General features: G+C 41.5%; 1 protein-coding gene across 4 annotated transcripts in view; it reads right to left on the reverse strand.

The window, feature by feature from the left end:
• sema5a (sema domain, seven thrombospondin repeats (type 1 and type 1-like), transmembrane domain (TM) and short cytoplasmic domain, (semaphorin) 5A) overlaps positions 1 to 27,457 on the reverse strand; it is a 182,402-nt gene that overhangs the window by 13,128 nt on the left and 141,817 nt on the right. For all 4 annotated transcript variants that reach the window (XM_059655291.1, XM_059655297.1, XM_059655289.1 and 1 more), the window contains 3 exons: positions 14,461 to 14,689; positions 13,261 to 13,479; positions 801 to 971 (listed from right to left, as the gene is read on the reverse strand). In XM_059655291.1, coding sequence (XP_059511274.1) covers positions 801 to 971; positions 13,261 to 13,479; positions 14,461 to 14,689 — 619 coding nt within the window. The remainder of the gene's footprint in view (positions 1 to 800; positions 972 to 13,260; positions 13,480 to 14,460; positions 14,690 to 27,457) is intronic.

The raw sequence follows: 27,457 nt of genomic DNA on the forward strand, positions 1-27,457 counted from the left end.
TTCTCAGGTTAAGAACTTACATACGCCTGCTTAACTCAGATTCTATTTAAAATTTAAACGTGCAATTACAGTTAAATATTAAATGTGAAACACAAACAAAATTAGATTTTTCAAAAGAGCTCAGAAACCCCACGGTCACCCAACTCTCAGCACTCTGTTCAAACACGCCTCTAGCTGTGAATTCACTACTCTGATCTGATTGCTTCAGTCAAATTGACCAGTTACAGGCTTCTACTCTCTTTCTTAGTTGCTTGCGTCCTAACTGAAATTAATTTAAGTAATGCCAATTAATGTCCCGTTTATATTCTGGTCAATTTGAGAGCCATCAGGCTATTAAATCTAAATTTTCTAGTCATTATAATTCAACATTATCCTTACTACTTAGTTACAGTTTTTGCTTTAATGTACTTAATGGTCTGTCACTGTGCTTTTAAAACCGATGACCCATCAACAGTAATAGAGAATTATGAAGTCCAGTTAGTTTTAGCTGACCAGCAAGAAGATTAAAGAAAACTATTCATTGGTTTTCCACTGGTATTGAAAATTAACACTCAACAAGAATATAATTTAGTATTCTTCCTTGCTACAGGAGAAAATAAGCAAGCTATAAACAAAACTTTCCACATTTATCTAATAGAGTCTCAGGTAGGCATTATCAGAAATTTGTTAGGAATATTTTTTTTTTGCAAATGAATTAAAAGCAAATAAACACAATAACTTCACAAGGGAATTTTAGTTCTAAACTGAGTGCTTAACATATGCTTTTATTTCTGCTAAAGTCCAAATTCTGTCCTCCATACCTGGACAGGCTTGTGTGTTACACAATGCTTCTTCAGTATGAAGACCCAGACAGATGTCTCCCCCATATGCAGGTGCAGGGTTGTTGCAGGAGCGTGTTCTCATGTAATGTCCACCCCCACAGGTGACAGAGCATTTTGACCAGGGAGACCAACAGGACCAACCACCGTCCACTGAAAAGGAGAACAGATAATAAATTTCAGGGACATTCTCATAAGGTATCTGGTGCATTGATTTTACATACCCAGCTGGGTTAACACATCTTCAATTCACAAGAAAAATATTCAAAAACTAAAAATAAAGTTACCTGGTTGGCACAATTCACATATTATTAATTAATTCACAACTATTATTACCCAATCCTAACTGCCCTTGAGGCAATGATGATTAGCCACCTTCTTGAATGCAATTGAATAGCATGCCAGCTTACTTCTGTGAGCAGTTAAAAGTCAGCTACATTGCTGTGGGTCCACAGTTACATAGACAACAAACCAGGCCAAGAAAGCAGACTTCTTTACCTCAAGGATATTAATGAATCAATTAGATTTTATGATGATCCAGTAGCATTATGGTCAACATTACTGCTACTAAATTTTTATCCCAGACTGTGGTTAATTAATTTAAGTTAAATTCTTCAGCTGTCTTAGTGGTGTTTGAACTTTGTCTCAGAATATTTGCCCAGGCTTCTTGATTACTCGGTCCAGTAACATTAACTGCTGAAATGCTACACACACTTGCCCACGTTTGACCTAACTTAAATTAGTTTCCCACTTTAAAAAGATATTTTTAACCCTAACTTAAGCATGTGTCCCTAACAGGACGACTGTTACATTATGTAGGAGTTCTGCTGCTAGCACTTGACTGATGGTGGTTGTAATATAAACGTGTCTTCCGACAAATGGCAAATCAATTCTGATGAGGCACTGCCATTTGCTACAGAAGCAGACAATAAATGACAACGAGAAACTATCACAGGTTATCAAGATGGAAACAGATCTGGAGGCCTATATTTCTCAGGTGCCTTTACAAGCCTTAGTATCTGTCAAGATCCTTCTCTTACATAGCAGGAATTGGTCAGTTCGGTTGGATCGATGACTGTGTTGTGATGCAGAGAGATGCTAACAGTGTGACTTCAGTTCCCACACTAGCCGAGGTTAACACAAAGGACTCTCCTTCTCAACCTCTCTCCTCAACTGAGGTGTGTGCCCCTCAGGTTAAATCACCATCAGTCATCTCTGTCTGAGACAGAAGCTCCACGATCTACTAAGACTATGCTGATTTTACCTCTCCAACATCTTAAGAGTACAGTCCCTCAAAAAAACTAAAATCACAACTGCACAAGTCTAAGCTACTTTAAATCTGTGATTACAGTATCTAAGAAAAATAAACATATGCCAAGAGTGCTCTGAAATCCCATTTTCACAATGTAGACAGGGCAAAATACAATGTCCCAGCAGTTTAGCACACTACAGAAGCAACTCCATGACACAAACAAAGCATGATGTGCTCCTTTAACAGAAGGAGACATTCAGGGAGGCAAGGAAGGATTACACCACAGCAATAAAAATTTAAAAGCAGCAAATATGCTCAGCAAAGGATGAGAAGCGGAAAACTAAAGGCATCTTACAAAGTGGGAGGAAGATGTCTTGTTTGTCTCAGCAAATCTGGAAAATGACTCATTCTTGCTAGTGGACATGTAGAAACTTTCTATAAATGAATTGTTATAATTGTTTCATCCCAAGTACGAAAAAGTGGCATCTAAAAAAAGCAGTGATCAATCCGTAGGCATATGTGGATCAGATACCCCACATTGAATCCTTCCCTACCAATCTGTGCTGCAACATCAGGTTACAGACAACTCATCCTTTAGATTTTTTTATTTACTCAAACATTAACTGCCCTCACCAACATTGAAGCTATGACACAAAATTATTCAATTTTTTCTCCCTTAAGTTGCTGGTAAATTTTCAATTATTCATGTAGATTGGAGCTGATTTCTAAGTGTATTTTCTGACACTTCCTGGCAGATTTAGAATAGTATGACTCAAGAGAATAAATAAAGCAGCAATATAAACAAAAACTGAGGATGGAGTGACATCTGGGAGGCAGTTTACTCAAACCTTAATATAACTTGTGTTGACAGAAAAGATCATGTTAAACATGTACAACCCCCAAGTTTGGCCCATGATAGACCTCAGCAATACAGATCATACCAGTATGAAATTAAACTTCAGATTACAATAACTGGTGTTCCATTCTATTTCAGTGTCTTACTCTTAAAAAAAACCCAAATGTTTGGAGACTGTTTTCATCTTTCAATACTGTTAGAGACATCCACTAGCTTCCAAAATGCAAACAGAAATTGTTGGAGAAACTCAAGTCTGGCAACCTCTGTGGAGAGAAAATTTCGGGTCCAGTGACCCTTCTTCAGAATCGACTTTAGTAAGGAAAAGTTGAGTATATATACTGAAGGGGTGGGGTGGAAGAATAAATTATAGGTGGAGTTGGAGACCGGAGACAAAGAGAGACCTAGAGTTGGGTAGATAAAGGTAGAGGTAAAGGTCAAGCTGGGAGAATGTGACAGCTACAAATGGGGACCTTTAGTGGCTGACAATGCGTTGGCTGTGGTAGCAACCGAAGTAATGACAAGGTCAGGTGTGTCGGGTTGAAGTGAGGAGATGGGAGAAGGTGGGAAGGCCCTAGCATCGTTGAACTCACTACTGAGTCCTGACGGCTGCAGGAATGAAATGCAAAGTAGAAAATGAGATGCTGTTCTTCAAGCCTGAGACATAGATGTTGGCCAGGTAACACGATGGTGTGTTGAAGTGGCAGGCAACAGGAAGCTGAGGGCCATTTCTGCAGACCGAATGCAACTGTTCTGTAAATGGGTTACCCAGTCAGTGTTTCATCTCCCCTATATACAACAGACCACATTGTCAGCAGCAAATACAACAGACTAGACTGAAGTTTAGGAAGTGCAGGAAAATTGCTGATTCTCCGGAAGGTGTGTGTGTGGCCTTGGAAGGAAGAAGTCAGCAGGCAGGCGTTATACTGACTGTGATGACATGGGAAGGTGTCTTGGGAGCGTGGGGAGATGTTGGGAGTGGAGAAGGAATGGAGCAAGGTGTCCCAGAGGGAAAGTCCCTGCAGGACACTGATAAATGTGTGTGTCTGGTGGTGGCATCTCGTTAGAGGAGCTGGAAGCGGTGGTTAATGATCCTTTGGATGCAGATGCTGGAGGGTTGGTAAGTGAGGAGCAGGGAGCCCTATCATTGTTGTAGGAGGAAAGAGAAGGGCTAAGAGCTGAAGTGCAGGAGATGGGTTGGACATGGCTAGTGCTTTGACAACCATGGTGATGGGGTATAAAAACAAAGTTGCTGGAAAAGCTCAGCAGATCTAGCAGCATCTGTGAAGGATAAAACAGAGTTAACATTTCGGGTCCGGTGACCCTTCCTCAGAATGCAGGGTCACCAGGCCCAAAACATTAACTCTGTTTTTGCCTTCATAGATGTTGCCAGACCTGCTGAGCTTTTCCAAGCAACTTTGTTTTTGATTCTGATTTACAGCATCCGTAGATCTTCCAGTTTTTATGTGGTAACAAGGGCTGGTGTGAGGGATAGGGGCTGGGATATGGGAGAGTTTAGGCCCTAAAATTACTGAACTCAGTATTGAGTCCAGAGGGCTGTAGGGTCCCCAAGTGGAAAATGAGGTGTTGTTCCCCTAGCTTGCGCTGGGCTTCACTGGAACACTGTAGCAAGCCAGAGACAGAGATGTTGGCCAGGGAGCAAAGTGGTGCGTTAAAGTGGCAGGCAACAGGTAGTTCAGGGTCTTTTTTGCGAGTAGCACATAGATGTTCTGCAAAGCAATTGCCAAGTCTACGCTTCATTTCCCCAGTGTAGAGGAGACCACATTGTGAGCAGCAAATGCAGTAGACTAGATTGTGGGAAATGCAGGTGAAGTGTTGCTTCACCTGGAAAGTACGTTTGGGCCTTTGGATAGTGGGGAGGGAGGAGGTAAATGGGCAGGTGTTGCACCTTTGCTGGTTACAGGGGAAGGTGCCGTAGGACTGTGGGGAGGTGTTGGGGTTGAAGGAAGTGCGGACCAGAGGGTCCCGGGGGAACGGTCCCTGCAGAAGACGGACAATGGAGGGGAGGGTAATATGTGTCTGGTGGTGGCATCTCGCTGGAGGTGGCGAAAATGACATCTGATGATCTTCTGTATGTGGATGGCAGGTGGGGAATGTTTGGTTGAGGAAGAGGTGAACACTCTGGAGTTCCCTTGCAGAAGGTGGCATCATTGTAACAGATGTAACGAAGATGGAGAAACTCTTAAAATGGAATGGAGTCTTTACAGGAAGCAGGGGGCCAGAATACTTAATCCAGGTAACGGTGGGAGTAAGTGGGTTTGTAGTGGATACTGGTGGCCAGGTTATCCCCACAAATGGCAACAGAGTCTCCCGTATTCCCCACGCAACGCCCTTGACCGCGTCTCCCGTATTCCCCGCGACACATCCCTCACACCCCGCCCCCGCCACAACCGCCCCAAGAGGATCCCCCTCGTTCTCACACACCACCCTACCAACCTCCGGATACAACGCATTATCCTCCGACACTTCCGCCATTTACAATCCGACCCCACCACCCAAGACATTTTCCATCCCCTCCCCTGTTAGCTTTCCGGAGAGACCACTCTCTCCGTGACTCCCTTGTTCGCTCCACACTGCCCTCCAACCCCACCACACCCGGCACCTTCCCCTGCAACCGCAGGAAATGCTACACTTGTCCCCACACCTCCTCCCTCACCCCTATCCCAGGCCCCAAGATGACATTCCACATTAAGCAGAGGTTCACCTGCACATCTGCCAATGTGGTATACTGCATCCACTGTACCCGGTGCGGCTTCCTCTACATTGGGAAAACCAAGCGGAGGCTTGGGGACTGCTTTGCAGAACACCTCCGCTCAGTTCGCAACAAACAACTGCACCTCCCAGTCGCAAACCATTTCCACTCCCCCTCCCATTCTCTAGATGACATGTCCATCATGGGCCTCCTGCACTGCCACAATGATGCCACCCGAAGGTTGCAGGAACAGCAACTCATATTCCGCCTGGGAACCCTGCAGCCATATGGTATCAATGTGGACTTCACCAGTTTCAAAATCTCCCCTTCCCCTACTGCATCCCTAAACCAGCCCAGTTCGTCCCCTCCCCCCACTGCACCACACAACCTGTCTCTGCCTCCCTAACCGGTTCTTCCTCTCACCCATTCCTTCCTCCCACCCCAAGCCGCACCCCCAGCTACCTACTAACCTCATCCCACCTCCTTGACCTGTCCGTCTTCCCTGGACTGACCTATCCCCTCCCTACCTCCCCACCTACACTCTCTCCACCTATCTTCTTTACTCTCCATCTTCGGTCCGTCTCCCCCTCTCATCCTATTTATTCCAGTTCCCTCTCCCCATCCCCCTCTCTGATGAAGGGTCTAGGCCCGAAACGTCAGCTTTTGTGCTCCTGAGATGCTGCTTGGCCTGCTGTGTTCATCCAGCCTCACATTGTATTGTCTTGGAATTCTCCAGCATCTGCAGTTCCCATTATCTCTCTCCACCTTATTAGGCTTTGTTTCATGCTAATTCAGGCAGTGTTCGAAATCTGTCACTGAAAAAAGTACTGTCATGATAAATTTCTTTAATAAATAGGCTTAATTGATTAGGAACACGTTCTTTAATTTTAGGCAAGACTTTAAATAGCTAACTAATTATGGACCATTTTGATATGAAGAAGATCAGGAGCCTCAGTCATCAATCAAACCATTAACAAGTAAGTAATTTCCTCTCTTACACAAAGTACTTTTATTGCATGAAATTTTATACCATATTTCCCCTTTAATTGATTTTATAAGAAATTCGTCACCTAACAGCTGCCTTTGAAACTTGTAGAAGTTAAATGATCAGGACTGAAATAACTCTACAAAGGCCAGTATCCCATCACCAAGTCACCCTTTATGTACATGTGGAGAGTCCTTGCCACTGATCCAGGTCCCTCAGAGCCAGCTCTCAGGGTAGGTAGAACCTTTAATGTTCCTGTTTATATCTATCAGCCAGGGCTCCAATTAACAGCCCCAGTCAGGGAGCTCATAACCTATGAAGTCTACCTGGCTGACCTCATTCCAATCACTACATCCCTCCCCCACTGAGTTCAAAGACATAGGCCACATCTTTTTTTCATAGCTCATTTATGTAGCATTTTAGCATCAGGTTAGGTTCCTCCAATTCTGCCTCTGAAATGGGTGATGTCTAACACAAATCTTGTGCCTGGAGCATCTCAGAAGAAATTTATTTTCTTCTTCAGGTGGCAAAGGAGTTGAGGTAGCAGTATCTATAGTGTCTATCTTAGATTCCAAGGCATCTTCAAGGCCTGATGGAGAGGGAGAACCCATGGGTTCCGAAACAGTCGGAAAGGCAGTTAAGGATTTGGGCATGTTTCGCTCTGGCACCATTTGCAGGTTTGCTTGTTCAGGACCTTCGCACCTACCCAAATGTTATAGGTTACTGGAGATGACCTTACATCAACCATACCCCCTACCCATGCAGGGCCATTCTCGTGATTCTTACACCAAACTTCATTCCTAAAGTAAATTGTCTGTCCCGCTTAGAGGTGTCTTGTGTTCGGCACTGACGATCCTGATGCCAAAACGCCCTCCTTCCCCCTTACCCCCATGTCCGGGAAGATCAGATTTAACCTGGTGCGGAGTCTTCTTCCCAACAGCAACTCTGCCTCAGCTACCCCTTTAGTTGCAATGCAGGGTGGTCCTACAATCAAATAGGAGCTAGAACAGTTTAGCATCTAGTGGAGCTGTAGGCTGTTTGTTAAAGATAATAAAATGTGAGGCTGGATGAACACAGCAGGCCCAGCAGCATCTCGGGGCACAACAGCTGACGTTTCGGGCCTGGACCCTTCATCATCTCTGATGAAGGGTCCAGGCCCAAAACGTCAGCTTTTGTGCTCCTGAGATGCTGCTGGGCCTGCTGTGTTCACCCAGCCTCACATTTTATTATCTTGGATTCTCCAGCATCTGCAGTTCCCTTTATTGCTATTTGTTAAAGCCTGCTTTCTGCCGCACTATTGGAAGATGGATGGTATTGAGCTGTCCTTCAGTTGCCCACTGCTGATTTTGGTCTGAACCTAAGAGTGGCACTGCCTTGTCCTCTTTAAATAGACTGAGCAGGGTTTTGAGGTTTATTATTATTACAGATGTACAACCATAAAGGTATTGGTAGAACTTCCTGACTCCAAAAACGACCGCTGAATCTTCCTTCTCTGTCCGGACGTATTTACGCTCTGCATTAACCAAAGTCTTGGATGCATACACTAGTGGGCATTCCTTTCCTAATACTACCTTGATGCTGTATGGGGAGGTATCGCGTATCAATACCTGATCTTGCTTGGGAAGCTAATGTGCCAACAGCTTAAATGATGATAGCTGTTTCTTCACTTCCCTGAAAGGTATGGCTTGGCTATGCAACCATTTCCAAGGCTGACCGTTTTTAAAGAGTTCATGCAAAGATGCCAGAATGGGGGCCAGGTTATGTATGAGCATTCTGCAATAATTCACCAGCCCAAGGAAAGACCTAACTTCCAGTACTGACATGGGGGCCAGAGCACCTTTGATTGCCCCACTTTATCTTCCAAATGGGTGTAATCCAGTCTTGTTGACTCTGTAGCCCAAGTAGGTCATTTGGGCTCCTGAGATGCTGCTTGGCCTGCTGTGTTCATCCAGCTCCACACTTTGTTATCTTGAATTCTCCAGCATCTGCAGTTCCCATTATCACTAGGTCACTTGGGCTGTCTATAATACCTGTTTTTCCTTTCTAAGAAGTATTCCCATTGGGAGAAATATCTAAGGACTGTGTCCAAGTTCTCTAAGTGCTCCTTGTTGGTCTTCCCTTTATTAGCATGTCACCTAGATAAATGGCAGCCTGAAGTAGACCTTGTAAAATGTTCTTTATCGTCTGCTGAAAAATTGCACAGGCTAATGATACCCCAAAAGGCAGTCTTGTGTATTAGTACACACCTGTATGTATATTAATTGTAGCATACCTCTGGGATTCCTCATCTAACCACAATTCCAAGTACGCATGGCTCATGTCCACCTTCACAAAAGACAACCGTCTGCCAGTTTTGCATATAAATCCTCTATGCGAGGGTTTCGGTATTTATCCAGCTGCAACAAGTGGTTTACTGTTTGTGTAAAATTCCGACAAAAGCGAACTGACCAGGTGAATTTCACAATCGGTGCGACTGGTGCTGATCATTCCACAAACTGGACTGTTTATGTTTCCAGCCTTTGATTCCTGCCTCTACTTTTGCCCATAAGGCAAATGGTGCTAGGCAGGCCTTGAAGAATCCTGGAGTTGCTTCCTGATCAACACACAAGGTGGCTTTGCCTCTTTTGACTGTCCCTGAATCTTCCTAAAAAAATGTCTAGGTATTTCATTAGGGTTTCACTCAGGCAGCCATTTAAAATCAAGAAAATGTTGAGCCAATGTAGGTGAATCTTTCCAAAACAATTTCTCCCCATCTGACATGGAACCAAGCCTTTCACTACAGTCAATGATAACTGAACCAGCTGTTACTCTCGAGAGACTGGAACCGAAGTTGTGCCCTTAATCTGTAAAGGTTCCCCGGTGTAGGATCTCAGTCTAGCCGAGGTCTTGTGCAAACTTAAGGGTCAGAGACCAGTGTAAATTTTGTTATAGACTTGTTCTGCGATTACTGAAGCAGCCACACCGGTATCAAACTCCATTAGAACCCGGTGTTCATTAAGCCAGACATTCATTTTGATCGGTGATAACGGGAACTGCAGATGCTGGACAACCCAAGATAACAAAGTGTGAAGATGGATGAACACAGCAGACCAAGCAGCATCTCAGGAGCACAAAAGCTGACGTTTCGGGCCTAGACCCTTCATCAGAGAGCTTTTTTGATTGGTTCTGATTTGGATGTTGCTAAACAATTTAACTGTTCCAAGCCAGATGTAGGTGGGCATTCCAGGGTGTTCACTCTCCTGGATACTGGTCTATGGTCTATGAGTTCCCTTAATCAATTCAGGGCTAGTGGGATTCTTTGCTGTCTTGAGTCTGTATACTAGCAACAATTAAAATGGCTTGCCAGCCCAGATCCTGATGGAAATTTCAACCATTTGGCCAAGGCCTGGTTTTGTTTTTGGGCTCTTGCTGCGGCCTGACCTAGAGTCCCTCTGTTCAGGATATGTCGTGAGTGAGGCTATGCAATCACCTTCACTCAAATGGTGCTCCCCAAGCTCAGTCAGACTGGTGAGGACATCCACTTCCAATGAAATACTCTGCTATATGCTCCATGTTCCACATTTTCCAGTGATAAAGCCAGTGGTAGTGCTTGTTTGAAGAACATAAGAACGTGTGAACCAGGCCATCTGGCCTTTGGATTCTGTTCTCCCGGTCAATAAGATCATGGCTGATCCTTTTGTGGCCTCAGGTCCACTTACCCATCCTCGCACTATTATCCTTAATTCCTTTACTGTTCAAAAAAGTTATCTATCTTAGCTTTAAAAACATTCAATGAGGAAATCTCAACTATGTCACTGGGCAAAGAATTCCACAGATTCACAAGCCTTTGGGTGAAGAAATTCCTCCTCAGCTGAGTCCTAAATCTGCTCCCCCTAACATTTTAAACCCCCTAACTCCCCCATGTCCTCATATTCTAGTTTCATCTGCCAGTGGAAACTACCTCCCTGCTTCTTTCCTATCTATTCCCTTCATAATTTTATATGTTTCTACAAGATACACCCTCATTCTTCTAAATTCCAGTAAATATAACCCCGTCTACTCAGTCTCTCCTCATAAACCAACCCTCTCAACTCTGGAATCAACTCAGTAAATCTCCTCTGCACCCCCTCCAGTGAAAATACATTCTTTCTTAAGTAAAGAAACCAAAACTGCACACGGTACTCAAGGTGTAGCCTCACCAGCATCCTATACAGTTGTAACACAGCCTCACTGCTTTTAGACTCAATCCCTCTAGCAATGAAAGACAAAGTTCCATTTGCCTTCTTAATTACCTGTTGTACCAGCAAAGCCACCTTCTGTGATTCATGCACAATGACACCCAGGTCCCTCTGCACATTTTTTACCATTCAAATAATAGTCCTTTTTACTATTATTCTTACCAAAATGGTTGACTTCACAGTTATCAACATTGTATTCCACCTGGCAGACCTTTGCCCACTCACATGAAACCATCTATATCGCTCTGCAAACTTTCAGAGTCCTCTATACACTTTGCCCTACGACTCATCTTCGTTCATCCGCCAACTTTGACACATTCCAACTCATCTGTGTAAATTGTTAACAGTTGCAGTCTCAACATTGATCCCTGAGGAACACCACTAGTCACTGATCGACAACTAAAAAAACACTCATTTATCTGCACTCTTTACTTCCTGTTAGTTAACCAATCCTCTATCCATGCTAATACCTTGTCTGGGCTTCAGCTAGTAGGTGCTTTTGCACAGTTACAACGTTAATCCTACATATGAAACTGTCTCTCAGCATCTCATTAAGGGTTAAACCAAAGTCATATGCCTCTTCCAGACATCTTGATCTTGTCAAAAATGTCGAGACAGATACCCCTGGATCTTGAATTGCTGAGTAAAACCCAATAGCACTTCAGAATTAGAAGAGACTTGAGATCAGAATATTCCTTAAATAAATCTGCCAACTCTTGAAAGGTTTTCTTATCTGGTGCCTCAGGGAATGTTAGGCTCCTAACAACCAAAAAAGCTGTGGGTCCACAAGCTGTCAGAAGAATTACTTGTTGCTTTTCATCTGCCCCAATATCATTTGCCCAGAAAAAATAACACATTCTTTCCAGATAATCGGCCAGTCTTTGACAGCAGCATCAGATGAGTCAGGCTTCCCAAATAATGGTATAACGCCAGAAATGCTTACCCAACTCAGAGACATTAGTTGCAAGCAAATTTCTTCATGAGCATGCATTTTTCTTACTGCCACTGAACTAACTCCACAGAGACCAGTATCCTGTCATCAAGTCACCCTATATTTACAAGTGGAGAGTCTTTGACACTGATCCAGCTTCCTCAGAGCCAGGTCTCAGAGTGAGCAGAACCTGTGATAGTCCTGTTTGATTCTGTCAGCCAGAGCTCCATGATTGGACCAGATTTACAGCCCCAACCAGGGAATTCATATTCCATGCAGTCCTTTTGCCTGACTTCATTTCAATCACTAAAAGGATAAGTGCAAAAATGCCAAATTTCAAAGGATGTGCATTCATCACTGCACGTCCCAAACAATTAGCATTCATTTCTCATGCAAACGCTTCTTCTGAAATCTGGTATTCTTGTGTCTGTCCTAATGAGTGCAAGATGAAAAATGTTGTGCTATACTCAAGTTCTGTCTTATCAATTGATGATTTAAATTAAGGTATCCAATTCATCTAAGCTATTAAATGCAATGAGAGAAAAATGTTAAAAGGTGTAGCACCTTCTACAGTGGGCATTTCAATGCCCCCCAAAACATATGCCATTTGAGTTTATTAATCAGTTAACAGTACACAATAAACTATTTGTGCTGATCATAAATTTATGTTGTATAACACAAACAGCCATAGTTCAGCTGATTGTGTTACAGGCCCAAGAATGCTGAGTTTGTATCCTGGCACGGTTTATTTAGCTCTTCATCCTTCTAAAATGGGTGAAATGTGAATTCTGCAGTGGAGACTATATAAGGAACATGTACTGTGCTCAACACATTGCTAAAAGTACTGGGTACACATGTTTTCAGAAATAGACTGACAGATCAACATTTATCCATACTAAAATCTGGAGGCATTGAGGTACATATGTTTTGGAATTCAGAAGATTGATGGGGGATCTTATAGAAACATATAAGATTATGAAGGGAATAGACAAGATAGAAGTAGAGAAGATGTTCCCACTGGCAGGTGAAACTAGGACAAGAGGGTATAGCCTCAAGATTAGAGGGAGCAGATTTAGGACTGAATTGAGAAGGAACTTCTTCACTCAGAGGGTTGTTAATCTATAGAATTCCTTGCCCAGTGAAGTAGCTGACGCTACTTCAGTAAACGTTTTTAAAGCTAAGGTAGATTTTTTTTGAACAATAAAGGAATTAAGGGATATGGTGAGAATGCGGGTAAGTGGATTTGAGTCCATGAAAAGATCAGCCATGATCTTATTGAATGGCGGAGCGGGCTTGAAGGGCCAAAAGGCCTACTCCTACTCCTAGTTCTTATGTTTCTTTTCCTTACTTTCTCTCCTCGTCTCTTTATTTCTAAATCGTAAGAAAGAAGATTCCTTATACATGCATTAGACCAGATATATTCAGTTTATTTACAAACAACAGCTGTGCTCTGTCTGATTGCCACGCAGTTTGAAATCCTTATTTCCATACCTGGGCAAGGCATGATATTACACTCTTGATATTCCAATGATTGTCCTAAACAGGGAAGCCCTCCATTTCTTGACGCTGGATTATTGCACATTCGCCTTCGACTCCGAATTCCCCTGCTGCAGTCTCTGCTACACTGTGTCCATGGTAGCCAGGTAGACCAAGCACCATTGACTGCATAAGCAGAAGGTCTCCCATACCGTAAGATACTTCCAGAAAACCCTGTTGGAAACAAGGGGGTAATGTCTAAAAGCTAAGTTCAGAAGTTCTAAATTCAAATAAAAACTGTTTTGCTATGGGTAAAAACAAAACTAATGGTGAAGCTAATACTTTGTTCAGTCAATGAAATCTTTTCTACTCATCAGGCAAAGTTTCTAAAAATAATAAATTCCCAACTACAGGATGGTATGTTCCTTCCAGGTTTAGAACATTTTAGCCAGAGGTCAAATTTAACTAAATACTGTTTGAGGAAAATCACTTCCTCATTTAAGGTCCATTTAAGATCTATGAAGATAGATTACTAATGGAAATTGTTTTAAGAAATCGAAATTTCTCTGGACACCTTCCTTTAGTGAATATACAAGATTGAACGCTAGTACCAGTTTAATATTATCACAAATGTTCAGTATGGCTTTCCTTTATACTTTAACAATATATTGTTGCTGTAAAGAAGATGTCAACAGTAACATTTGATCAACTAGCAGAAGCTGGATTCTATAACCAACAATTTTTCAATAAACAAAGTATCTTTTTAAAACACATATAGTCAACAGTTTCTCCTAGTCTTTAAACAATTTTAAATGAGTAAATGAACAATCAAATTTAAGTCAACCAAATAAAATCACCACCTCTATAACAGCAATGGTTCTACATAAAAATGCAGTATTTGGAGGGAGCCTCTTAAAGAAAATACTATTTTAACTAGCATATTCAGACAACTATTGAAATTAATAAATGTTATCAGCACATCAAGCTCAAGCTTTATCCATTGATACTGTCCAACATCATTTCTGAATGGCTCTAAATATCTCCTTAGGTTAGTTAAGGTATCATGTCCAAACATTACAGAATAATTCTTTTGAAAAAATCTGTGATCTTGCAAACAAACGTATCCATCTAATGTTCCTAGTATTGCTGATCATTTTTGTTTTCATTTTGGAGAACCAAAATATTTCCAAAACCCAAAATTTTGTTTGTCCTCACCAGCACTCGCAGAGCAGCCTGTTGATCCATCGCTAGAACAGTAACGCATTTCTATTCTTTGACGGCCGACATCCAGGAAGTTTGGGTCAGCCAGGCGTGCCTTGCATGTGTATCTAAATCTCTGCTCATAATGACCTCCATTGTCCGAGATATTAACAGGTGTCCAAGGGGTCCAAGGAGTGGTCTTCTTGAGTTCAGGGCACAGGTTAGTATTACAAAATTGGTATTCCTGTACAATCATTTAAAAAGGAATGAGAAAAGAAACTTGAAGATTATCTCAATAGAGTAACACACTCTGTTTCTAGAGCCAACTGCTGGTAAAGTATCAATGCTGATTTTACTTCAGACTTGTGTATCGTTTGTGAAATTGGCCATGTCACACAACTTTTTCAGGTTGTCAGATCCCAAAAGGAGAAGAAAATAAGAACACTGCAGCAGTTACTGAATTTTCATAATAAAAAAAGACACGCAAACCACTTGTTATCTTTGGCCAAGTTTCCATACTCGAGCAAAGAACAATTAGAGAAAATGGATTTGATTGGAATTGTTGCAGGGAAGAGCATCCTACAATGGCAACTTAAAGCAAATGCAACACCTAGGAAAATCAAACAACCTAATCATGCTGCACTGTAGTACTTTAGTCGTTACTGACATGAATTCCTGTCACCACACCCACAAAACTATTGCCAAGGCTGACTTAACCAACCTCAAGCAACCACAAATTACAATCTAAAACGAACTACAAATCATAACTTTAGACATCTGGAAACATAATCATAATCTTCTTTTCTAACATATCCGAAAATTTAACACAATACACACTCCCACATATCTAATAATAAGTGATGTAAATGAAATGGAAATTCTAACTGCAAAGACCTGACAATGAGTTTTCATGAAGTTAAATACTGTGCATGCTGTTAATCTCTGCAGAACATAGATAACAACCCACAGTAGACAAATTGGAGCATTTTTAGGTTGCTTATCCTCTAAAGAAGGCTTTATGTCACTCCCAATATGTTGCTTTCCCTGTTCTTTGCCCAATATAATTTGCGCTCCTCAAAATTAACTTGATTCTATTGAATGGCATTTCACTTGGACAACAAAGGTCTATTCTGCCCAGCAGAGAATATGTGCCAGTAATTTCTGTGACTCTTTGTTTATACAGTCTTTTCCCCTTAATAAGCATGAGGACCGATTATATTTCCTGAATATCTTTGCTCTGCAGTGCTTCTAAACATCTGCACAATGTGAAATCTGTTCTAACATTGGTTTTTGTAGTACTGATCAGATGAAGCAACTACACTATTTTGAGCTAAGTTAACTAAGACAGATAGGAATTCAAGCACAGGGCTTGAGCACTCCTCTGTCCTGACATCATGGGGTAAGTTTTATGGTAGACCACAAATATAAATTGAGCCCTAGCTTCCAATCTCAAATATTGAAAGCCCTTGCATCACATGACATTCTACCTTAGGAGCATTAAATTGTACTATCAACTCAATTATCTTATAAGCTTTGGTCACTAAAGAAGGTCAGTCACTGGACTCTGGTGCTGAAAACAATCCATCGACAGTTGCCTTTCAACAGAAGAGCCTAATGTGATAAAATTCTATATCTTACACAAATATGTTCAGATGAAGGTTTAGCTAGGAGGTAGAATGTAAATCTTCTTGTTTGTGACAGCTAAATGGATCCTAAATAACGTCATACAAATTTAAAAATATGCGAATATTGAGAAGCCATTTTAGTGATCAGAAACTCATGGACTGGCGATGACAACGATATCAAAAACATCAAATGAACAATATCCTCTAAAATACTGGAAACTAACAAACAATCATTCATTCAGTATTCATAAAGAGGAGACTGGTTAATGTTTTGACTTCATCAGATGACAGGTTACAGTGTAGAAGTAGTATTTTTCTCTCTGCACAGATATAATACTTTTTTGTTTTTAGATTTATAAATATAAGCTTGCAGGTATTCTAGGCATTGTAATGGTCAATATGGTCTCTTGCTATAAATCTGCAGCCACACCTGCTCAACAGAAGAGCTGTCAGTCAAAGGTTGATCAACGTTAGGGATCTGTGATAACTTTGCTTATGATCGTCTACCTTTATGACATTGATTTCCAACTGCAAGAACAATGATGGTCAGGGAAGAAACATCTATCAACGCTCTTCTTTTGCATTTTGTGTACCTGCATCTTCCTTATCGAATTTCGATGATGTAGCAGCACTGATTAATGGCAAATACTGTGAAAAGGTGTTGCAAAAATAGCCCACTAAAACTGTCCTCTGAAGAACTTGCTGTAAATTATTTTGATGAAAATTTTCAGAATGGCTAAAGGATTAAAATACTTCCAAATGGCTTGGGTTTTTGAGGTAGATAGATTGGAAAACAAAGGACTTGCTCAGATATCAGGTGTCTTACATTGAAGATACAAGACTCTTCCAATGCATCACTAACTCCACCACAAATGAGGAAATAATCTTTACTGCTTATACATGAAATTGGTGTTCACTGCCTGATTGAAAAATGGGCCCTGGGCACTTTGACCTCTAGGTTCGTCAGCTGAGAGCATTAATTTCTTGCCAGAGATACAGATTTGGGTCATACACATCCTTCCTACTGCCTCACCTAATGCTCATTGGTGCTTGATACATATTCTTCTACTAAAGTCTCCTTCTCTCTATTCTTTTTTCATCTCAGGTTCATTTGCACAGATGCTTGGGGTGGAAATTTGCCACAACACTTTCTGATAGCAAGGAGAAGACAGATCTAGACTTAACTTCAGTCAGATGCTTTCACCAAATCTATTGTAAGAATGATATTCGGGTACAGCATATACAGCAATTTCTCTTTTTTCGGTCTGATCCTAACATCGTTGGCCTCAGGGTCATGAATACTCTCCAGTGGAAGAATGGGAGATAAGCCTAGTTGCAGCAATCCATTTATTGATTTACAACGTGACAATGAGGACAAAGACAATCGTATGCTCCAACATTCTTAATGGCATAATAAAAACCAAAAGAACTGTGGATGCTGTAAATCAGGAATAACAACAAAGTTGCTGGAAAAGCCCAGCAGGTCCAGCAGCATCTATGGAGGAGAAAACAGAGTTAACACTTCGGGTCCGGTGACTCTTCCTCAGAATTGAGGAAGGGTCACTAGGATCCGAAACGTTAACTCTGTTTTCTCCCCGATAGATGCTGCCGGACCTGCTGAGATTTTCCAGCAACTTTGTTTTTGTTTTCCTGATTTATGACATATTTATACGCACGACTTCATTTACCACAAACAACTTCATATGGTCACTGAAATATTTCTGGCATTCTTTTGCACATGTGGGATCACAGGCTGTCCTAATTATTTTCCTCTTTATTGCCCAAACAGTCTCTACTGAGGCCCGCTGTACAGGATTCCTTTATCTCTCCCGTAAGGTATAGCTACTAACATGTCCAAAAGTTCTCAAGACACTTGTCCCAGCAGCATTCCTCATTGCCATTCTTTACTCTCTGACATTTAGGTATTGTCTCTATCTCTCTTCCTCTCCTGAAGACTTACCAAGATATGTACTTCTAGTGAAGCTTTTAAACAGTATTTCTTTCCTGTCCTGGACATGAAACCTGGCCTGCACCAAACAAATACTGCAATCACTCAGTGTCAGGTGGATAGAAAAAGTTACAGTCCCGTCAGTCTTGACAGAAAAAGAATAGAAAGGTTTGTTCATTTCCTATGCAGTCACAATTGTTAAGTGGGGGTGAAGGAACAGGCAAAGGTTAATTACTGAGGGGGTAGTCAGGTGCCTTTCCAAGCATGGAGGAGTTCGCGGTCAGATTGGGAAGGGCACTTGGTGTTTGGGCTTTCTGCTGGTGGTTGCAGGATTGGGACATGCAGGGGTGATGGGAAGCAGACTGATTACAGCACACAAAGAGAGCAAGGTGGTGACTCATTGGGAAATGAAAAACATTCCTGCACCTTTTGTAAAGGCGTATCATCCATACTCAGATTTTTCATCACTTTTACGCTGTCAAGTTTCACATAGAAAAACTAATCTCCTGTGGTTAAAAATAGAAACGGCTATTAAAATGAAGGTTGAGTTTGGTGATGGTGCAACTGGAAAAGACAAACTTCCTTGAGATGTGACGCACTACCTGTGATGTCAAAGTCAATGACTGACGATCTGATTATTAAAATATAGCAGATCCAAATAACAGCTGAAGCACTTTAATGAAATTCTCTCTAAACTGAAGTGTCATGTTAGCCTGAATAGAAACAACCTTCTGCTTACAAGGTTACACTTAGCTGTGCAATTATTTCCCAGACTGCAAACGTATTCACATATACTTACACTATATAATTTCTTGCAAAGGCTGACTATGTGTGAAAAATAGTAAGGCTGCCCTGCAGGCAGTGAGGTGTCATGAACACTGAACTTTGCAAGGCAATTACGTTTTAAAATGTATCTTTAACTCAAAGCAAATCAGAGTGACAGTTTTAAGACATTTCACAGTATCTCACAGAAAAGGGCAGCTGTGACTGAGACACAGGTACAAACAAGCTACTGCTGTGGAAGAGCAAGAAGAATTGTTTGGTGTTATCAAGCAAGCCAGAAAAGAAATTAAACTTAATATACAAGGTTCTTGAAGAGTTATGAAATTGACAGTCATCAAAAATTTGCCTTGCTGCTGCTGATAATCGCATCAGGAGCACTCAGGAGGAATGGTAGGACAGTGGAAGTTCTGACCTTGGATGGCAAGGAGAAGTGAATTCTGGGATTGCTTCTTTGACATGACTTATCTGTCAGGAGCTAGAAATACTGTAAAGGATTTCAGTTGCATGAGTTAGTTAATGTGAACGCGTCTTCTGTTGTGCCATGTGTTAGTTGTCTGTTGAAGAGTGTTTGACCCTGTTCATTTTAGATTGTTGCCTGCAGTAAAAATTTTAAAACTCTCAGTTCTTTTGTTCAATCATCAGGAAATTCATCTCTATTTAAAAGGTTACTGGCATCTGCAGGGATAGTAACGGTATTTTTTTGGCACATGGATGTAATTGATAATCACCATTGCTAGACAGACTGCAGCTTGTAGTAGCTGGGAACACCGGGCAGCGAAGACCTAGATGAGAGTGATGAGGGCCAGAAGAGGAGTATGAGGACCTGAGAGAGACTGATAAGGGCCAGGCAAGGGAGAGGGTGGTGAAGGCTCAGGGAAGAGTGACTGGGGACAAAGAAGTCAATGATGACCCTTGGAAGGGCAGTGAGGATTTGGCAGGGGCTGATGAATGCAGGAGAAGGCAATGAGGGCTGGAGAGAGGATGATGAGAGCTTGGGGGCAGACATCGGGGGCACAGGAGAGGCTTTGGTGTGGGGAAGGGAGCAGACCAGCAGCAGGCAGGATGTACTGCAGAATGTGGCTGAGTAAGTGCAACAACCAGATAGGCACATGCCCATGACATCCGAGATGGGAGAAAATATACAAACACCACAGGGCGCAATGCAAGCCCAGTGTACCGGTGCAACTGTTCATGACCAATCAACATGGGAAATGAACACATACAGTGTCATTATAATATCTAAATATCCAACTCACTTCCTGCAAGTGGATTGTTGCTCAGCCTTTGTCGCACCTCTATTACTTTCACATTTGGCTCTTGTTTCAGATTTTTCAGCATCGTAATCTCTGACATGATCCCCAAACCACATGGAATTAGGAATGAAAAGTCAATTCCTGGTCTTGCCCATTTTAGATGTGAACACCCAATTCAGCTGCTGCCCATGGAACTAGCGTAGGAATAAGGAGGAATGGAGGAGAAACACAAACAAAGGCAAGAAAAGAAAACACAATATTTTCTGGGATTGCAGATGTGACTGGAGATTGTGGACTGCATATCTGTCAATAACAAGCTGAAATTAAAACAGAAAGTATTGGAATGCCTTTTTCAAATTTTATGATGTATATTTTGCATCAAATATATAAACTTATGTCTATTCCATCCCATTGCACATCCTGTACACACTTCAATTCTTCAGGCATTTCCCAAGAATTCTGCATGACTTCAGTGCAATTCCTATTTCTGTATAATGCCTGCTGTAAGGCAGAATTGAATGGAACATCAATCATAGATGTTGCTACAAGCACAAAAATCTCCACGTGCCACACTTTGCTAGACATATGAAATCAAACCTTAAACAGTGTTAATATGAATTATATTGTGAAAATTGAAATATGGGTGGCATACAATCAGCCTGACCAAGGTATATTGTTTTTCTTTCCTCAAATGCAGCTAGCTATCTTTGAAAGGCCTAATAACATAAATAAGTAAAAGGTTGCTCGAGCATTTTTTGTATATAATCTGGTTGATTTAAAAAGATCATGTAATGCACTGTCTTGAACATAGCAAGGTAATACTCCCATTTTCCTTGCCATGGCTTTTTCCAAATCCTAAAGGGAGTCATTAACATGTTGGGGGATGGTACCCATGATAACAGTAGTTAGTTCCCAATCTTGCACATTAAAGGAACCAAATACCTGTTTTAAGTGTCTGGCTTTGACACCTAAAAGGTGTATCCCATTAATTTAGTCTTCATACCTGTATGACTGGGCACCAGCAGCCCCACTCCCAAACTGGGATGACAGAGTGCCTATTTAATACCTGAGAAAGGACACAGCACCTCCCAACTGCAACCTTAAATGTCTTCAATGCTTGCCCCAGCAGTTAGCTTCTTTGTGGTCATCTGTAAGAATCTAAGATCCAGGTTTAGACATGTGTTTCCCAGCTGCCTTTCCAAAAAACAGCTGAATATAGAACTTGCATGACACATGGATGACACCACTTAAGTCACTGTTTTCAGCTTTCTGAACAAGACTAGAAGCATTCATTTTGCTTATTATTGCAGGAGTCTATGAAGGAACAGTCACAAGATGAAAGAGGCTTGTAAAAACTTTCGCATTTAGGTTATTACAGGAGCCAATTGTTCTGCTCTGAATTTGTCTTGAATGATTGCCAGTTGATGAATAGTGTGCCTTTAAATGCTCCAGGACTGAGGCTGGTTAGCATCCAACTGTGTAAAGATGACTTTATAGGGAAATAACAATCCTTCTGCCTTGCTTTCAACTTCTCTGGTGTCTTATGTATGAACAGTGTTCTAACAGAAAACAGCTAATTGAGGCAGTGCATGAATGTTTGTCTTACCCTTCTTCATGTTTCATCATTTTAGTGATATAGTCTAAAAGCTGCTGTTGGCAACATTACTGTATGAACATGCCATTTAAAATAATCAAGTTTGTGAAAACAGCATTTACCACAAATAATTCAATGTTTGTACTGCAATATAATTATCTGTAAGTTCTATCCCAATGAACGTAAAAATTAGTCTGATTTTGCAGCAATTCGCAGCTGAGAAAAACTACAAGAAAGAGAGGAACAGGCGCAATGATGACATGCAATAAAAACAGAAAATGCTGGAGAAACTCAGCAGATCTGGCAGCATCTACAAAGAAAGAAACCCATGTAATGGTTTGAGTCCATTATGACACTTCTTTATTGTTAACTTGGAAACATTAACTCTGGCTATCTGTACAAAGGTGCTGCGAGTCCAGGTGAGTTTCTCAGCACTTTGTGTTTTTAATTCACATCTCCAGCAACTTCTGACATAAAGTTTGTGTGGGCTTCTAGGCTTCTCCTTGAGGGCAGGTGCTTTGCAGTAGGTAAATTTATAAATGAAAAACAGGGTGCAATAAGATTCCTGACTTTTGTGGACAATTTTCTTGTTTGTTCACCAACTAAATAACCACTTTGCTAGGGAGCAGAAAAACTGTCATTCAGACCCTACACCTGGCCCCTCTTCAATCAGAGATGGCGGGGGTAATGATATTTTTTCCCTGACAAGGTCATTCAGCAACAGATCACTTGGAACCCTTCTGGCTACTCTCTTTTGGGATAACAATAACAATCTGCATTTATTTACCACCTGCAATTTAGAAAAATATTCTACATACTTCAAAGGTGTAATTAGAATCATAATATGGTTACAGTACAGAAAGAGTTTGTTTGGTCTGTCATTTCTGTTACAATTCAGTACAGAAGCCAGTTCCAATCCCTCATACCATTTCTCTGCAGCCCAGTACTTCATTTTCTTTCAGCGGCTTATCCAATTAACTTCTGAAAGCCAAGTCTGAAATCACCAAACCTCCAGGCACTGCATTCCATATTGTAACTAATCACTGTTGAAAAATGTCCTCATGTGGCCTTCAGTTCTTTTGGAAATTACCTTATATCAGTATCTTCTGACTCTGAACCTTTCCACCAATGGGAAGTGTATCCATCTTTCATCTGTCTCCACACTTCATAATTTTGGACACTTATAAAATCTCTTCTCAAACTCTTTTCTAAGGATAACAACCCCAGCTTCTTCAGTCTATCAGCATAGCCAAATTACTTCATCCCTGGAACCATTCTCACAACTCTGCTCTGCACCCTCTACAAAGCTTACATGTCTAGAACATAGAACATTACAGCACAGTACAGGCCCTTCAGCCCTTGATGTTGTGCTGACCTGTCATACCGATCTCAAGCCCATCTAACCTACACTATTCCATGTACGTCCATATGCTTGTCCAATGACGACTTAAATGTACCTAAAGTTGGCGAATCTACTACCGTTGCAGGCAAAGCGTTCCATTCCCTTACTACTCTCTGAGTAAAGAAAATACCTCTGACATCTGTCCTATATCTTTCACCCCTCAATTTAAAGCTATACCCCCTCGTGCTCGCCGTCACCATCCTAGGAAAAAGGCTCTCCCTATCCACTCTATCTAACCCTCTGATTATTTTATATGTTTCAATTAAGTCACCTCTCAACCTTCTTCTCTCTAATGAAAACAGCCTCAAGTCCCTCAGCCTTTCCTCGTAAGATCTTCCCTCCATACCAGGCAACGTCCTAGTAAATCTCCTCTGCACCCTTTCCAAAGCTTCCACATCCTTCTTATAATGCGGTGACCAGAACTGTACACAATACTCCAAGTGCGGCCGCACCAGAGTTTTGTACAGCTTCACCATAACCTCTTGGTTCCGGAACTCGATCCCTCTATTAATAAAAGCTAAAACACTGTATGCCTTCTTAACAGCCCTGTCAACCTGGGCGGCAACTTTCAAGGATCTGTGTACATTGACACCGAGATCTCTCTGCTCATCTACACTGCTAAGAATCTTACCATTAGCCCAGTATTTTGCCTTCTGGTTACTCCTACCAAAGTGCATCAAATCACACTTGTCTGCATTAAACTCCATTTGCCACCTCTCAGCCCAGCTCTGCAGCTTATCTATGTCCCTCTGCAACCTACAGCATCCTTCGTCACGATCCACAACTCCACCGACCTTCGTGTCGTCTGCAAATTTACTAACCCATCCTTCTATGCCCTCATCCAGGTCATTTATAAAAATGACAAACAGCAGTGGACCCAACACCAACCCTTGCAGTACTCCAATCGTAACTGGTCTCCAGGATGAACATTTCCCATCAACTACCACCCTCTGTCTTCTTTCAGCAAGCCAATTTCCGATCCAAACTGCTATATCTCCCACAATTCCATTCCTCTGCATTTTGTACAATAGCCTACTGTGGGGAACCTTATCAAACGCCTTGCTGAAATCCATATACACCACATCAAACAGTTTACTCTCATCTACCTGTTTGGTCACCTTCTCAAAGAACTCAATAAGGTTTGTGAGGCACGACCTTCCCTTCACAAAACCGTGCTGACTATCCCTAATCAATTTATTCTTTTCTAGATGATTATAAATCCTATCCCTTATAACCTTTTCCAACACTTTACCAACAACTGAGGTAAGGCTCACTGGTCTATAATTACCAGGGTTGTCTCTACTCCCCTTCTTGAACAGGGGAACCACATTTGCTATCCTCCAGTCGTCTGGCACTATTCCTGCAGACAATGACGAGTTAAAGATCAATGCCAAAGGCTCGGCAATCTCCTCCCTGGCTTCCCAGAGGATCCGAGGATAAATCCCATCCAGCCCAGGGGACTTATCTATCTTCACCCTCTGTAGGAGTTCTAATACCTCTTCCTTGTGAACCTCAATCCCACCTAGTCTAGTAGCCTGTATCTCAGTATTCTCCTCGACCACATTGTCGTTTTCTAGAGTGAATACTGTTGAAAAATATTCATTTAGTGCTTCCCCTATCTCATCTGACTCCACACACAACTTACCACTACTATCCTTGATTGGGCCTAATCTTACTTTCGTCATTCTTTTATTCCTTAAATACCGATAGAAAGCCTTAGGGTTTACCCTGATCCGATCCGCCAACAACTTCTCATGTCTCCTCCTGGCTCTTCTGAGCTCTCTCTTTAGGTCTTTCCTGGCTACCTCGTAGCCCTCAAGTGCCCTAACTGAGCCTTCACATCTCATTCTAACATAAGCCTTCTTCTTCCTCTTGACCAGAGATTCCACCTCCTTCGTAAACCACGGCTCCCGCACTCTACAGCTTCCTCCCTGCCTGACAGGTACATACTTATCTAGGACACACAGGAGCTTTTCCTTGCTAAAGTTTGGCGCCCAAAATTAGACACAATGCTCCGTTTGAGGCCGAGGCAGCATTTTATAAAGGTGTGTTGTACTATCCTGGCTTTTGTACATTGTTCTTCTATTTATAAAGCCGAGGAGTCTGAATGCTATTTTAACCACTTTCTTAATCTACCATGTCAACTTTAGAGATTTGTTCATGAAAATCTCAGAACTTTGTTTTTGCACCCCTTTAGAATTGCAAATTTTATTTCATATCTGGTACATTCAATCTGGTTCACCAATACTCGAAGAAAGTAAATATTTGGGAATTCATATATACTGTTTCAACTACATTAACCTTATTAATCATCTCTGTATTTCACCAAAAACTAAATCAAGTTCATTAAACACAATTTACCTTTAACAAATCCTTATTTGGTTTCATTAATTAATCCATATTCATCCTGTTACTCTTGGCCTGGATTGACCCCTCTGTCAGTTTTCCCAACATCAGGGTTAAACTTACTATAATCCGCTTTTTGCCAAAGAAAAATTTAATATTTGTAATTGTCCACTCCTCTGGAAACACTCTTCACTCCACACCTAAGCAGCATTAAAGCTTTGGCAAATTTCTCCCCCAAGTGGTCCTTTCATTTCCCTCAGCATCATCATTTGCATCCTGCCTAGATCTGGGGACCTATCGACGTCAAGTACTGTAAGTCTTTCTGACATTTCCTTTTTATCAATTTTCAATCCATCACGTGCCTCAACTGCCCTTCACTGTTACTTTGGAAGAACTATCTTCTGTGGTAGAGGTAAATGCGAAGCATTCATTTAGGAATTTAGCCATCCTATCTATCTCTATGCATGGGTCCGTTTTTTAGCCCCGAAGTGACCACAACCCTCCTCTTACTTTCTTTTACTGTTTACACATCTATCGGAAGCTTCTAGATTTCCTTTTTGTATCATTTGCCAATCTCTTCTCATCCACTTTGCATCTTATCTTCCTTTTTCACTTCCACTGTGAACTTCAGATATTCAGCCTCATTCACAATATCACCCTGATATGTCATCAGCAGAGATAGGGATTTCTGAAGAAGGATTCTTACCCAAAACATCAACTTTCCTGCTCCTCTGACGCTGCTTGGCCTGCTGTATTCCTCCAGCTCCGTACTGTGCTATCTCTATGTCATCTGCATCCCTTTTCTGCTTGTCCCACTTGCTATCCTTTTCATTTGCCATCAATTATACTCAAACTGTGTCCTTTCTAAAGCCAACCCATTCTTCTGCTAAAGTTTTACATATTAGTATTTGATTCCAATTTATGTGGGAGCGATCTGTTCTCAGCCCATTAATATTGGAACTAAGCATTTAACACTAGGTCCCATCTGGTCTTTTTCCGTGTCTAATCTAAACCAAATGATAATTGTGACACCGTGATCACTAGTCAAGCTTGATTTAATTCACCCACCTCAGATCCAGCAATGTGACCTTCCTTATTCAACCAAAATCATTCTGATCAAGAAAGTTCTTCTGAACAGTCTTTAAATTCTCTTCCCCCTGTCTGCCCTTTGCATTATTACTGTTCCAATTTAGACTAGGATAACTGAAGTCCCTCATCATTACTATCTATGGGTTATGCAATATTTTGTAACTTCCTAGGAAATAGCCTTTGAACTTAATTTAAACCCACCCCAACAGCACCAGCAAACCGTGCATGGTCTGGCCTTTGCACATCTCACAATGGTTTCTGCTGTGTTAAGCTGCAAACTGTCTGTGTATGGCCTGTTTAGTATACCAGCTCATTGTTAACTGGCCCTAATGCCCACGCTGTTGCACCATCTCTTCATCCAAGCACTTATCTGTACAATCACCCTATTTCTAGCCTCATCGCATGTTTCACCAGAAGTAGTCCTGAGATTAATACCCATGATGTTCTGCTACTTAATCATAGCTCGACTTCCCTCTTTGTGAAAACTGTAAAAGCATGGATGAGGTATTCAGCAGAAGACGACACATTACAATGAAGGTGGTAGCAGACAGGTTTTGTGACACACAGTAAAGACAGTTTGAGGCTCTGGCCAAGGACCAGGGTAGAATCTGTGGAACAGGTACTTTGTTTGTGTTGTTACTGCTTTTGGGCCAAAAGTAGTAACAGCTGTCTTCCTTATGTTTAATACTACATACCCTGACCGTGGTGGTCATTCCTTCTCCATCAGGCCTCTCAAACTGCCCTAGCAACTAAACTCCTTCCAGGTTCCAGGTGCTATAGACTGCCAGGAGTAGTCATGTACCAAGGAATATTTGAGTCATTTAAATAAGCTTATCTTATAAATGAAGTTGGATTTAATATTAATTTTGTGTGCTTCAGTTGTGTTTCACTTGTCTCAAACCTAAGTTCAATGCCCAGAGAAAAACTGGTCCTTACTTTTTTAAAACACAAGAAAGCAGATTTGGGTATCTT

This window comes from Stegostoma tigrinum, chromosome 2, assembly GCF_030684315.1.
Source record: "Stegostoma tigrinum isolate sSteTig4 chromosome 2, sSteTig4.hap1, whole genome shotgun sequence".
Lineage (NCBI taxonomy): Eukaryota > Metazoa > Chordata > Chondrichthyes > Orectolobiformes > Stegostomatidae > Stegostoma > Stegostoma tigrinum.